This window comes from Heloderma suspectum, chromosome 5, assembly GCF_057233095.1.
Source record: "Heloderma suspectum isolate Gila_16-S chromosome 5, 16-S_ref, whole genome shotgun sequence".
NCBI lineage: Eukaryota > Metazoa > Chordata > Lepidosauria > Squamata > Helodermatidae > Heloderma > Heloderma suspectum.
Window position 1 is genome coordinate 165,359,357 of NC_139462.1, and position 13,056 is coordinate 165,372,412.

Below are 13,056 nucleotides of genomic sequence, written 5' to 3' on the forward strand. Positions count from 1 at the left end.
ATTGGGTGGACAACCAAACCCAGTCCCCAGCTGCAGAGATGGACCCGGCTGGCGCCGCTGGTCTGCAGAGGCCTTGCAGGCTGTCTTGGCTTGCTCGAGGGAGTCCCGTAAGAGGTGGTGTACCGCTCGCAGCTCCTCTAAAAACACATGGGCCGCCAGCACCGAAGAGGGAGCTAGGGTGGATGGGAAAGCCTTGGGGTGGTAACCAAAATTGGCAAAAAATGGAGTTTGGCGGGTGGAAGCATGGCAGGCATTGTTATAAGCAAATTTTGCGAAAGGCAGCAAGGAAAACCAGTCATCTTGCTGGTAATTGACATAACAGCGCAAATATTTCTCCGGAGTCTCATTGTTGCGCTCGGTCTGACCATCTGTCTGTGGATGGTGGGCGGAGGAAAGACGGAGCGTCACATAGAGAAGCCCAAGTAGCTCCCTCCAGAAATGGGCAGTGAATTGGGCCCCCTATCCGAAATGACACCCTCGGGCCATCCGTGGAGCTGGGAAACATGCGCCAAAAAAAGCTCCGCCATCTCCCTGGCTGTGGGCAACCCAGAGCAGGGGATGAAATGGGCCATCTTAGAAAACAAATCCACCACCACCAGAATAGTGGTCTTACCGTGTGAGCGAGGCAAGTCAGTGATAAAGTCAAGGGAGAGCAGTTTCCAAGGTCCTGAGGGGGTAGGCAGGGGGTGAAGCAAGCCTGTGGGCTTGCCTGAGGGGGCCTTCGCACGCCGGCAGGTTGGGCAGGAGGCGACATAGGTCTTGATGTCCTGACACACACGAGGCCACCAAAAATCCCGTGTCACTCCGTGCAGGGTCTTGGCGAAGCCAAAATGCCCAGCGGTGGGGGAGTCATGGCACTGATGGAGGACCTTCTCGCAGAAGGGTCTAGAAGGCACATAGACCCGGCCGGAATGGTAAAGCAGGCCACCTCGCAAAGAGAAGGGGGTAGAGTGGGGGGGGCAGAGGCTAGCCCCAATTCCTCCACTTTTGTGCAGACAAAAGCATCCTGAGCCTGTTCAGAGTGAATAAGCTCCTCCCAAGAGTGAGGCACCACAGCTGCCGCCAGGCTCTGGGGGGGAAGAATCAGAGGGGGGAGATTTCCCTCACCCCCTGGCTGGAGGTCCGGCTTACGAGAAAGAGCATCTGCTTGTAAGTTGTTGGAGGCCTTCACATGGCAAATCTTAAGGTGGAACCGGGGGGAAAAAAGCGACCACCTAATCTGCCGCTGGTTTAAGGCACGGGCTGTCTGAAGATGTTCGAGGTTGTGATGGTCGGTTCTAACTTGTACTGGGTGCTGTGCCCTCTCCAGAAGATGATGCCATGTCTCCAAAGCGGACTTGATGGCCAACAGTTCCTTCTCCCAGATGGTGTAATTCCTCTCAGACATGTTCAGCTTCCTGGAGTGATAGGCGCAGGGTTGCTACCCGCAGCCCGCCTGATCTGGCTGAAAAAGCAACGCCCCACCACAAAGTCAGAGGCATCAGTTTGCACCACAAAAGGCTTCCTCGGGTCGGGATGTAACAGGATCGGCTCAGAACTAAAAAGTTTCTTAAGTTCCTCGAAAGCCTGTTGGGCAGATGCCATCCAATGAAAAGGAGATTTCCTGCCCTTAAGGAGGTCTGTGAGAGGAGATGTCAGCCGAGCAAAGCTGGGCAGGAGCTTTCTGTAAAAATCTGCAAACCCCAGAAAACGTTGCAAGTCCTTCTTGGTGGATGGAGCCTGCCAGGAGAGGACAGCCTGGACCTTTGCAGGATCCATCCTGATACCGTCAGCTGAGATAATGTAGCCAAGATAGTCCAAAAAGGTTAGGTCAAACGCACCTTTCTCCAGCTTGGCATAAAGATGGTGCTCGTGGAGGCGCTGGAGGATGGCGGAGACATGGTGCTGATGGGTGTGGGGGTTCTCAGAAAATATAAGTAAATCATCGAGATACACAATGAGGAAAGTGTCCAAATAGTCCCGGAAGATGGCATTCATAAAACGCGAAAACGTGGGGGGGGGGCGCAGGCGAGCCCAAACGGCATCACTAGGTATTCATATGCTCCGTACTAGGTGCCGAAACAGGTCTTCCACTCATCTTCCTCCCAGATGCGAATCAGACTGTAGGCGCCACGCAGGTCCAACTGTGTGAAAATCTTGGCTCGCCCCAAGCGCTCCAGCATCTGGGGTATGAGGGGGAGGGTGTACTTGTCGGGGATCGAGACCGAATTCAATACTCTGAAGTCATGCACCAGGTGGAGTTCTCCCAATTTTTTGCACACAAACATGGTAGGGGTGCAGGCGGGGCAGGAGGAGGGGTGAATGAAGCCACGTCTGAAGTTTGTGTCCAAAAACTCCCACAGAGCTCGAAGTTCCAGCTCCAACATCGAATACAGCCGGCTGGCAGGGATGGTCACCCCAGGAATGAGGTTAATGGCACAGTCAAAAGGGCGGTGAGGGTTGGCCTCCTTCTTGTCAAAAACATCCCAAAAAGCCACATACTTCTCTGGGAGGATCACAGTAGCTGAAGAACTGCCAGAAGCAGACGAGGAGGGGGAGGAAAGGGTTAAGGCCTGGGCTGGGACTGGCGCCTCAGTCGGGAGGCAATGCTCCCGGCACTAGGGAGACGCAAACTCCACTTGCTGAAGCCCCCAAGAAATCTGAGGATTATGCTTAGAGAGCCAGGAAACACCCAGCACGATTGGGTATTGGGGAACCTTGGCCAAGTGAAACTGAATCTGCACAACGTGGGACTGGGCACGCAGAGTGAGTGGAGCTGTAATCCGGGTCACTGCGCCTGAAGAAAGAGGACGCCCATCGATGGTCTCCACTGCCAAGGGGGCAGGAAGAGGCAGGGTAGGAATCTTGTGGAAGTGAGCGAACATTTCATCCATGAAACTGGTCGTAGCCCCAGAGTCCACTAAAGCTAGGGCCTCCACCCCACCCCACTGGGAGGAGCGGAGGTGAACATGCAATAGGGAGAGTGAGGAGGGGTTGCGGAAGGCACCCACCTGGTGGGGAACCAACCCCCACACTGGAGACCCCCAACAGACTTGGGGGGCAGCCTAGTCAGGCCTAGGGACGAGGAGGAGGAGGAGGGGGAAGGAGAGGAGGGGGAGGCAGTGGGGTTGCGGGTCTGGCGCAGCAGGTTTTGGCGAAATATCCCAGCTTTCCACACCGAAAGCATCGGCACTCCATGCGCCGCCGCTCTAGTTCCTCCGGCGGCAGTGGGGCTCGGGTAGCTCCCAGCTGCATCGGGGTCTCCTCCGCCCCCACCGCAGGGGCGGGGGGTGGGGGCAGGAAACTTGGGGGAATGGGAGGAGGGAAGTCTCGGCCCCCGGCACCCCACCAGGTCTGCCGGCACCCCTCTAGCCAACTATCTATCTGGAGGCGGGTCTGGATGAGGTCCTCCAAAGTAGGCGGGCTAGGTGTGCATGCCAACTCATCCAAGATCTCGTCGTTCAAACCATCCAAAATCTGAGCCACCAGCATGGCATCATTCCACTGTAACTCCTGCATCAGCAAGCGAAAAGTTGTCACGTAGCTAGAAACTAAGTCCTTGCCCTGCCTGACGCGGTGAATCTCCCGAGAAGCCATCTGCGCAGGGGGTCACCGAAAAATCTGGCCATCGCTGTCATGAAACCTTGATAGTCCCCGAGCAGGGGGTCATTAGCAAGAAGAAGTCCTGAAGCCCATCTAGCTGCCACGCCTGAAAGTAGGTTAATGATAAAGCCCACACAAACCTGTTCTGTCAGGAAATCCTCAGGTCGTAGGCGCATGTACAGCTCCGATTGGGCCTGGAAAATCTGAAAAAGTCCTTTCTCACCAGAAAACTTCTCTGGCAGAGCCACCGGGCACTTGCGGCGGGGGGGAATTGGAGGTGGTAGGGGTTGAACAGCAGCTTGCAGACTCCGTACAGCAGTCATCAGTTGAGCCTCTTGATCACTTAGAGCCTGGTTTTCTTGCATGCGAGCTTGCACCGCTGAGTCCATGGCAGCCTCCAGAGGCAGTAGGAGCAGAGAGGGAAAAAAAAAGGAACGGGGACCAAGCTCTCGCATTAATATAAATGAAAATTAGGAGTTACTTCATGGTGTCAGGAGTGCCCCAGCTGCCTCTTGCAGTACTCTCCAATAGCCAACTCAGGACACAGACGACGAGGATTCTTTCCAAGGCTTTATTCCTTTATTACTTTATGACTCTTTCAGATACTAATCACTAGCGACTAGCAAGGAACTGCACTGGGGATAGATAGCAGAGTAGCCTAAGCTCCAGGTAAGGCAGTTGGTCTCTGTTTGAAGGGGAACCACGGAAAGACTCTGAACTTATGGGCTACGGAGAGGTCCTCCCTCTTTCCCTTGGGTCCTCGGGACACAACCGTTGTTTTAGCGCCAAACGAGCGGAGCGCCTCCTCTTGGTGCCCTCCATCTGTCGTCGCCTCCTGTGTCTGCGCCAAGCGTCCAGCAAGCCCCCCTCCAGCGCTCTCTCACTGCCAGGGTCACTCTCTATCCCAGGAATGCTGGCAGGAGGAATCTCTCCCTGCTGCTGTGCCTGTGAGAGATGAGTGAGCCCCTCTCCCACGGACTGCTGTTCTTCCTCAGAATCAGAACTGCTCTGAGGCTCTATGGGCTCAGTTTCCATCCTGACACATGGAATCTGTTTTTTGCCTTTACACTCATGTTAAGATCCCTTGCATTATTTTCTCACGTTGCATGCAATGCTGTGTTTCACTGCTTTAAGGGGTTTGTCTCAAACAAAATGGAGACTAAACATACATTGGTAAGCTCCCTCACTTTTATTCTTAGAGGAATTAGTTTGGAATAAGTACCATACACTGGCTCCATACTCAGTCATCAAGATACATGATGATTATGGATACATTAGAATATCCTTCCTCAACCCAGCATTCTCCATACATGTTGGACTACAATTCTCATCATCCCTAGCTAGCATGATAGCTGGGGATGACTGGAGTTATAGTCCAATACATATGTAGGACAGCATGTTGGGGAAGGCTGCATTAGAAGTTCATCCTTTTATTTCACACACTGAAAAAGTTTATATGCCCTTTTACTATGCTGCCTACCTTGATTTCAAAAGTGTAACTAAATTATACTATGTGGTAATTTGTCTATCATACCTATGCATCATAATTGTTCTTTACTTGGGATTAGCCTTATCCTTTTGGCCGTATGTAAGTACCTTCCTTTGCAGTTCATCCCTGAGAGTTAATTAGGTTTCTCCTCTGTATCCCTACTCCTCCATCTTACTTAAAAAGAGAAGCCAGTCAAGTCAGTCACTTGTACTTCAGCCTCTACATCCATCCAATTTGTATCCCACTTTTCTCCTAAGCTCAGACTTGTATACATGGAGTTTCTCTTTGTTTCATCCTTACAATAAGCATGTGAGCTAGGGTAGGCCAAGAGATAATAAGAAACTTAATGTCAAACACTCTAGCCCTGGTTCTCGCCACACCACAAATGGATGCATGTTTCAGAAGAACAAGGGATGAATTCCAATTGAGGTGCAGAAGAGGTTAGAGACTATTCTTGTAGTCACTGCACACTGCCCCCACCCCCCATTCTCTCTTCTGTACATCAGCTCCAACAGCTGTACAACAGTTCCAACAGTAGAATGTCATACGGCACCTTCATCAGAAGCTCCAGCACGCTGAATATCTATAGACAAGTTGCAATGAATTCAAACTGCAGGAAAATTGCTTACTGAAGACTTTAAATGAGAAAGAATGAACATGGGAGGAAATCCATCTAAAGTAATCAAACACGTTATTTATAGTTCATGCATATCCTACAATAGACAATGACATTTCTTTAAGGAAATTTAAAAACTTCTGAACTTTCTTCCTCCTGTTCCTGAAGAGGTTAATTAAAAGCAGAACAAACTTTATTTGAAACAATATATCATCAGGCTTAGCTGTAAAGTAGATAAACCTGAGCCATGATCAGACACGGTGGCTTCTCAGTTCTGTATCCTACTCCCTTATTCCGAGGGTCATTCACTTCCAGAAAAGATAAGAAAACAACAGAGAGCAGCTTTGGCAAACAGAATCAGTCTCTCTGGTATAGCAGTCTGTGTGATAATGCAATCAAATGAAAGACACTACTGTGGAACATTTATATACTGAGCTGGCTTGGATGTAACGCTTAACTATACTTTAGTGTTACAAGGATCAGCCTAGCCTCTTCTCAGGCTCGCACATTGCTCCCGCACTCCACCAGCACAACTGTGAGAAGCTTGCCATGTAATCTGAACCCAGACAAACTATGGTTAATCTTAACTATGGTTAGTGAAAATGGGTCAGTTTGCACCATCACCATGGCCCACCATGGATTATTTAAGCCACGGTGGGTTGCGGTGTGTGCTGCCCACCCTTTTGAATATTCAAACCATGGGGAATGGTTGCATATCATGTTGTGCGAACCCAGCAAGGGTGGCTTCTGTGAGGGTTAAACAACCCTCACATAACCCTAAAACAGCCCATGGGTTATGCAAGAGTTGTTTAACTCTCACATAAGCCACCCTTGCGAGGTTCACATGACACGATAAACCATGGAGACTGCCCGCCATGGCTTGACTATTCCAAATGGCTGACAGCACGTACCACAATCCACCATGACTTAAATAAGCCTTGGTGGGCTGTGGTAATTGTGTGAACCTAGTCAGTGAGTCAACTTCAAACTAGTTTGTGAAGCTGGCTTGTTAAGATTAACCACAGTTTAGATTTCAGATGACACATTAAACTGTGGTTAATCTAAAACAAAAGTGGAAGCTTCCAAACTCCTCCTCATAGTTGCACCAGGGGAGGAGAGGGAAGCCCTGTTGGCAGGCTTGGAAATTCTCATAACACTAAAACATGGTTTAGCATAACATCTAACCACAACCACTTACTTCAGCAGTCCAGCTCCCAATCAGCAAAAGTCATGTTTCCCTTTGAGGCTTTCGAAATTTGCTTTGGAGAAAAACTCTTGGCACACACAGGCCTTCCTTCTTATTCACAGTTTCACGCAGCACATATTCATTGACCTCTTGCTCATATCCCACAGACAGGAAAAGTTCAGCCAAGAAGTCTGAAGAGAAGAAAGAAAAGAAGTCTTAACAATATGGATATGCAAACATGAGATGACAGAGATCCTAAATATGCAGGTTGATCATCTCAAACAAACCCTGCCAAAGCCTTTGTATTCTAATAGCAGAGACAGAAGCCTCTAGGTAACGTAGACTGTCTGCAGTAAGCAACTAAAAAAAAATAAGAATTCAAAATTCTGAAAAAACAGAACACTGGTTACTCACTGTAGAAATTCCTTCTGGTCTGGTGTGCAGAAGTATCCAAAGTGAGTTATCTCCCCCCACTCACTCAGGGAGGCAGAGAAGCATGTGACCTAGGTTTTCCCCCTAAACTAGCTTTCCCCAACCTGGTGCCCTCCAGATGTTTTGGACTACAACTCCCAGCACTGCTGACCATTGGCCATGCTGGCTGGGGCTAATGGTAGTTGAAGTCCAAAACATCTGGAGGGCTCCAGGTTTGGAAAAGCTTTCCTCTTGGTAAACTCCGTCCCAGGTTCTGATCTGTGAAAGATCCAAGCTTTCTGTAAGAACAACAATTGAGAAAGGTAGGACAACAGGAACTGATACCTGGTTGTAGGAAAACTACAAGCTTAAATGGAAGAATGTATGTGAGTACAGCCACTAGATGCTTGTTAGGGTGTGGTCTTGGGAAGCCTCCCCACATCAAACCAGAAGGAAACTTCATAGTGAGCATCCAGTGTTCTCTGTTTGGTGTGGGAGGTATCCTAAATGGGATGTAGAAAAGCTATGTTTGACCCTCGGTGGCTAGGTGGCTGTATTAAGATGGAGGCCGAACAAACTGTAGGCTGTCTCTGTGGAGGAGTCAAGAGCCTAGTTTATAATGTCTCATAAAGGTGCTTGGTGATGACCGTGAGGCAACTCGGATATCTCAGTTATGGGTACCTTTGTGGAAAATGCTGCTGATGTAGCCACCCCCCTAGCAGAGCATACTGTAATGTTAAGTGGTTTGGGGAGGCAATGTGTTTTATAGGCCAAGGCAAAACATGCCTTGATCCATCAAGCTAATAGATACATGAGGTCATTAGGCCCAGAATGTGGGCTAGTGTCATCGGATCTGCTGTTTTGCAAACTAAGAGGGGCTTGAGAACTGTCTGGAGCTTTGTAATCCTTTCCTGTGAAAGGGAAATGTACCCTAGGTTGTATTTATGTTGGCCCCTAAATGTTGTATTTGTACAGAAGATTGCATGTGAGTCTTTTGAAGATTCACTAGGAAGCTGTGGTTTTTTAGGCAAGTCAGGGGAATATGGAAGTCCACCAGGGCAATCACTGTGAACATAAATCAGTGTAAATGTAAATTGTTATAAATCTTGGGGCGCTGAGGACAGACCAAAGGGTAGGGCTTTGTACTGATACATGGATTTAGACATGGTGCTTCACTTCTATGAGCTCCACTGATGACATTAAGTCCCTTGACTGAATTGCCTCTCAAATAATGGCTGGTGTTTCCATGTAAAAGATGTGATTTCTGTCAATCACAAATTTGTTTATGTACTTTCAATTTAATATTTTCCTCCAGTCCCCCCACTTCTCGGGGACTGCAAAGAAAACTGAGGAAGCGCCTGTTTAGCTCTATAGCCCCTGTTTCTAGGAGGTGGGAAATGGCTAAATCTATGGGTTTTTTTTGTTTTTCTGAAGATCAGGAGGTCAGGAAGGGACAAAACTTGTTCTTGGGCATTTTTAGGAATTCTAAGCTGCATCCGTCCCAGACGGCCCTTATAATCCATTGGTTGGAGGTCAAGGCGTTCCAGATCGACAGGAAATGCTGCAACCTTCCTACTACTGGGAGTTGAGCAGTGTTAAAATTGTTGCTGACCTCCTAGGAACAGGGGCTGTACAGCTAGAAGTAGTCAGGCACTTACTCAATTTTTATTTGGCACCTCCTCTGGAGGTGCAGGAAGCCCCTAGTTTCTACAAGGGAATTTTTTTGCCTGGAACATGACAGTTTGCAATTACTGAAATCTCTTACTTGAAAGGAAGACTTCTGAGGGCAAGAGGAGGCAAGAAGAGTCTTGACCAGCACCTATTGTCTCTCTTCTGAGCTGTAGGCATTGCCTTGCATTTATGTTTGTTTTCTACAAGGACATCTTTGATAGCAGATTCCCCCCAAAACCATGATCCTTTGAAAGGAATGGAGGGTAAATTTGATCTGGATGCAGTGTCTACATTACAGTGTTTGAGTCATAAGGAAGTTCTAGCTACTACGTTTGCCACAATGGCTCTACTAGAAAACTTGAACTGAGTCTAAAGTAGCATCTGCTATAAAAATAAATGATTTGGAGAGCTTCTGGACAGATCTACAAACTCGAAGTGGATCTGGATTAGGATCTTACATCACCTCCTCTAGCAGTAGTACAGAACCTCTGGCTTTCCTGAGTGATGCATTGTGAGGCCTTGTCAGGCCCAGTCTAATTTTTGCTCTCCTGAATCCTTAAAGAGCACATCGTCATCTTTGGGAACTATTGCTCCTAACAGCAATAAGCAACTGGAGCATCAACTAAGGGGTCAACTGAAGTTGTTCACTGTCATTTGGACTAAGGAATAATGCAGGGATGGGGAACCACTGGCCTGTGGGACTAATCTGGCCAATCGAGGCTTCCCAGCTGGCCTGTTGAGCCTCCTTTGATTCTTTCAGGGGGTGGGGCTTGGCATCCAAACCGTGCCTCCAGGAAAAATCCTTGCTTTTATCTCCAATCTCAGATTGGAGATAACAGTGGGGATTCCCCTGTGTGCCACTTGGGAAGGGGAGCAGCGCACTCATAGGGACAATGGGCATCGCACAAAGCCGGGGGCTTGGCCAGTGCTGGGAAGAGTGGTTGCTCTTCCCAAGTCCAGCTCAGTCCATTCGCATGGTGCATGCCACCCCCATGGGGATGACACGAGGCACATAAAGTCAGGGACTCAGCAGCGCTGGGAGGAGCAGCTGTTCCTCCCAAATGGCTGCGTCCATGTGCATGATGGACAACGCACAGCCCATGACGTTGGTAACTCGGCTGGTGCTGGGAGGAGTGGCTGCTCCTCCCAGTGCTGTCCGAGCCCCTTTCTCTGTGCAGAGAAAGGCACAGAACTCCATGCCTCCCTCAACATGGAGAAAGGAGAAATGGCTTGAGATCGGGGCTACGATGTCAGTGGATGTGGCTATATCCACAAATATCATCCGGCCTGCAGAGGACCTAGTCAAAAACTGGCTCCCCACCCTGGTTATGTTACTGGCCTTTTGCTGCTCAAGGCTGTACCCATTCTGACTTTACTGTCTTCTCAGAGTTGCTAGGAAAGGAACTATTCCCCATGGATCTTTGGATTCAGGGAAAATGAAATCTCTGTGTGATACTGGAACTGCAGGGACGAGAAGATGCTTGGGATGAAACAGGGACAGTTTCGGTATTCTAGTTTCTATCTGAGCGATGCCTGGGATTGCCAGGATTTTTACCTGATGGAAGGTGATGGGAATCGGGGGATTTGTTGCCAGATTCTTAGAGGTTGATAGGGATAGTAGTACATTTAAATGTAGCTTTGGCCCTTTGCCTCCTTTTTCTTTCAGACTTGGGAGAGGAGCTAGATGAAAACAAGAGATGCCTGCTCTTTTTATGAGAGCATTGAACATGCCTCTCATGAAGTAGCTCATCCTTAATTTCATTGATAATTGACTTCTTCATTTTTTAAACAAATGGCTTTTCAAAGCGAAATGAATAATGCAGGGATCCCATCAGAAGGCATCTCAGAAGAAGCCCTTACCTGAAGTGTCAGTGATTGTGAATCTCTTGAAGATCTGCATTTTATAAAGGAAGCATCTCTGCAGCCACATCCTTTATCCTTTGCCGCCATCAGGTGGTCAGAGTCGGTCATAGAATCACAGAGTGGAAAGGGGCCATTTAGCCCATTGAGACCAACCCCTTACTCAGTACAGTTGGCTGTCCAGTCTGCTTGAATACCTCCAGCGATGGAGAGTCCATCACTTCCCGGTAATACTTTTGTTTTCCAGAAACGAAGAGGCTGAGGCAGCTTGGCAAGAACTGGAAACAGCCCGAGATGGGGTGCTGCCCTCCACTATGGAAAGGATTCACCTGCCAGATGTGAAGAGAGCCTAGTAGTCACATTGAAAGTGGTCCTGATCGTGGTAGTGACTTGGACTTGCAGGCTCCAAGATGAGCTCTAGTAAGGCCTCTGGATGCTTTGCTGTTGGCTCCATCAGCTTGCTGGGAAGATTCACTGGAGTAGTTCCCTCAGCACAGGGATGGGCAGCTTGTAGCCTTCCAGAAGTTGTTGGACTGCAACTCCCATCAGCCCTAGCCAGCATAGCCAATGGTGAGAGATGACCTCTGCCTTAGCAGCTGGGCACCTTGAGAGGCTGAATGCTGCCACTTCATTATTCTCACATGTTGCCCGTTCTTTGTTGCTGGTTTGGAGAATGGGTGCTTCCCGGTTGGTACCATAATGAGGGATGCACCAGAGAAAGAAGAGAGAGAAAAAGCAGCAAGGGAAAAAAGACCAGAAGAGGGTTTGGGCTTTTTGTTGAGGGGGATATACAAAAACAAAGGAGAAGAGGTAGGGAAAAGGAATTGGAATAAAAATACCTTTGTAAGAAAGGGAAGAGGAATCGGTCTATGAAGATGCAGTAAGAGAATGAAGAGAGGGTTCCTGTGACAGTCCTGAGCAAAGGCAGAGAAGAACAAGGGGCGGAGCCTACCGAGGGAGGGTTGAGCGCAAATGAGGTCACATGCTGCTCTGCCTTCTTGAGTGAGTGGGAGGAGATAACCCACTTTGGATCCCTCCCAGGCCAAAATAGAGAAGAGGACAAAGGGCAATTCACAATCTCTACACTTTATTTTCTGAAGAAATTACGAATGTCATAGTTAAGTTTGTTCTTCTCTCCTTCTCAATTGGCTGAACTTTAAGTAAATAAAATAATCATCTACATTTGGTTAATGGCCACTCAAAAACAGTAGGAGCGCATCTCCTTAACCTCAACGAACTTTAATTTAAATCCTTTTATGTCTAAGAAGCAGTTCTACAAGAAGTATTTGGCCTTGTCTTGTCCTAACATCTGCACTCACATGCCTATTTGTCATATCAATCTTACAGCCCCTTTTCCTACTTTGTTCTGATATAGCTTGTTGGTTTATTTATTTATTTTATTTCTATACACACCTCAAATGCTCTCCCTCCACCTCATATCACCAAGACCCAGTGGACTTAGGAACAAACAGATTTATTGCCTCAAGATGTGGTGATGGCCACCAACTAAGGCAGCTTTAAAAGAGGATTAGACAAAGTCACGGAGGATATGAATGGCTATGAGTCATGATGGCTATAGGCTACCTCCAGGATCAAAGTGAACAACAGTGGGAGGGGGCTATTGTGCTCATGTCCTGCTTGTGGGCCTCCCAGAGGCTTCTGGATGGCCACTCTCACAAACAGGAAGCTGAACTAGATAGGCCTTTGGCCTGATCTAGCAGGGCTCTTCTTATGTTCTTAAACACTGTAAGGCACCATGCACAGTACAAATGCTAAAGAAATGACTGCTGAATCCCATGATTCACACTTAGCAAAACCCCACAAGACCATACAGTTGTTTAAGAAAGCAACTCGTAAACAAAAAGTCAGAGCCAGAAGACTCACCATCAGCGAAAAAGTATGATCTGGTTCCGTCTTGTCTCACATAGAAGTTTTCTCCAAGTTTGTTAGCAGACTTAAACCTCAGCATTGCATGATCATACAGACCATAATCTCTGAACAGCACACATTTTCCTGGTTTTAACACCTGACAGATAAATATGTAACACAGAAATGCACTGAGCTTTATAAAATAGAAACATGGTGCAATATAATAAAAATGGAGCATTTTGTGTCACTGAAGCTCAGTTGTTTCAGATATATTTTTATAACAGGTCAAACACACTAGTTATTTCACTTCTAGGATTACAAGAATCTTACAAAAGTTGCCTTTGAATTCAGTTTTCATAGTTGTTCCCTCTA

The 13,056-nt window shown here is 47.9% G+C and overlaps 2 protein-coding genes across 9 annotated transcripts in view; both read right to left on the bottom strand.

Moving 5' to 3' along the window:
- Positions 1-13,056, bottom strand: part of METTL6 (methyltransferase 6, tRNA N3-cytidine) — a 41,543-nt gene that overhangs the window by 19,972 nt on the left and 8,515 nt on the right. For 2 of the 8 annotated variants that reach the window (XR_014792308.1, XR_014792307.1), the window contains exons 5-7: positions 12,700-12,841; positions 10,816-11,585; positions 5,695-7,064 (exon numbers count right to left, since the gene is read on the bottom strand). Coding sequence is in view for 4 of the 8 variants with exons in the window: in XM_084858197.1 (XP_084714323.1) it covers positions 6,916-7,064; positions 12,700-12,841 (291 nt within the window). In the remaining 4 variants the exon portion in view is untranslated. Of the gene's footprint in view, positions 1-4,750; positions 5,655-5,694; positions 7,065-10,815; positions 11,586-12,699; positions 12,842-13,056 lie in introns of those variants that run through there. The other 6 variants (XM_084858197.1, XM_084858194.1, XR_014792310.1 and 3 more) reach the window with 5 other exon arrangements.
- LOC146344783 (uncharacterized) lies at positions 2,972-4,118 on the bottom strand. The gene is made up of 2 exons (XM_084858199.1): positions 3,723-4,118; positions 2,972-3,492 (listed from the first exon to the last, which is right to left on the bottom strand). Exons 1-2 carry the CDS (start codon positions 4,035-4,037, stop codon positions 3,055-3,057), a joined length of 753 nt encoding a protein of 250 aa, XP_084714325.1. The 5' UTR covers positions 4,038-4,118; the 3' UTR covers positions 2,972-3,054.